The sequence below is a fragment of the Condylura cristata genome, unplaced genomic scaffold (assembly GCF_000260355.1).
Source record: "Condylura cristata isolate star-nosed mole 26May11 unplaced genomic scaffold, ConCri1.0 scaffold00013, whole genome shotgun sequence".
Classification (NCBI taxonomy): Eukaryota; Metazoa; Chordata; class Mammalia; order Eulipotyphla; family Talpidae; genus Condylura; species Condylura cristata.
The window spans coordinates 2,904,434-2,905,176 of record NW_004567114.1 but is presented as its reverse complement, the minus strand read 5'-3'; the positions used below and the strand labels follow the sequence as shown (position 1 = coordinate 2,905,176).

Below are 743 nucleotides of genomic sequence, written 5' to 3'. Positions count from 1 at the left end.
TTGAGCTCCAGGTTCTCCCGCAGCAGGGCCTCCTGGCGCGCCTCGAGCTCGCGCAGCTTCTGCTGCGAACGGGCCACCTCGTGCCACACGGCGCTGGCCGCGTGGCGCCCAAAGCGCTGCCACTCGCGCGCCAGCTTGCGCCCCTTCTGCCGGTCGTCGTCCAGGAAGCAGCAGAGCTCGCGCAGCTCCTGGTTGTCGTCCTGCAGCCGCTGGTTCACGTCCTTGAGGCCGCGGATCTCCAGCAGGTGCTGCTGCAGCCGCCGGTTCACGTCGCGCATCAGGCCGCCGTGCTCCAGCATGAGGCCCACCTTCTCGCCCTCCGCGCGCCGCAGCCGCCGCGCCAGCTCCTCCTTGCTCCAGCGCAGCAGCTCCTCGTCCGGCACCTGGCTCAGCTCCTCCGACGCCGCCGCCGCCGCCGCGGCCGCTGCTGTTCCTGCTGCTGCTGTTGGTGCCGCTGCCGCCGCCGGCGAGCGGGCGGGACCGGTGTGAGTGTGAGCGTGTGTGTGCGGAGCGTGTGCCAGGCGAGGGTGCGTGCGCGAGTGTGAGTGTGTGTGGGTGCGCGTCTGTCGGTGCGGGGACTGGGGGCGGGCGCTTCGGCTCGCCTGGCGGAGGAGCCGCCGCCGCCGCCGCCCGGGCCCGGCGCTTCTCGCTGCGCAGCTTCGGAGCGCGCGCCATTTTGTGAGATTTACAAAATCCTCCTCGGGAAGAAGCCGCCGGCAGCGGCCGCCGCTCGGCGCCCGGCC

General features: G+C 73.1%; 1 protein-coding gene across 1 annotated transcript in view; it reads right to left on the bottom strand.

The window, feature by feature from the left end:
* The window catches only part of CCDC85C (coiled-coil domain containing 85C), a 52,093-nt gene that overhangs the window by 50,109 nt on the left and 1,241 nt on the right, over positions 1–743 (bottom strand). The window contains exon 2 of the mRNA XM_012724383.1: positions 7–729. Coding sequence (XP_012579837.1) covers positions 7–729 — 723 coding nt within the window. The remainder of the gene's footprint in view (positions 1–6; positions 730–743) is intronic.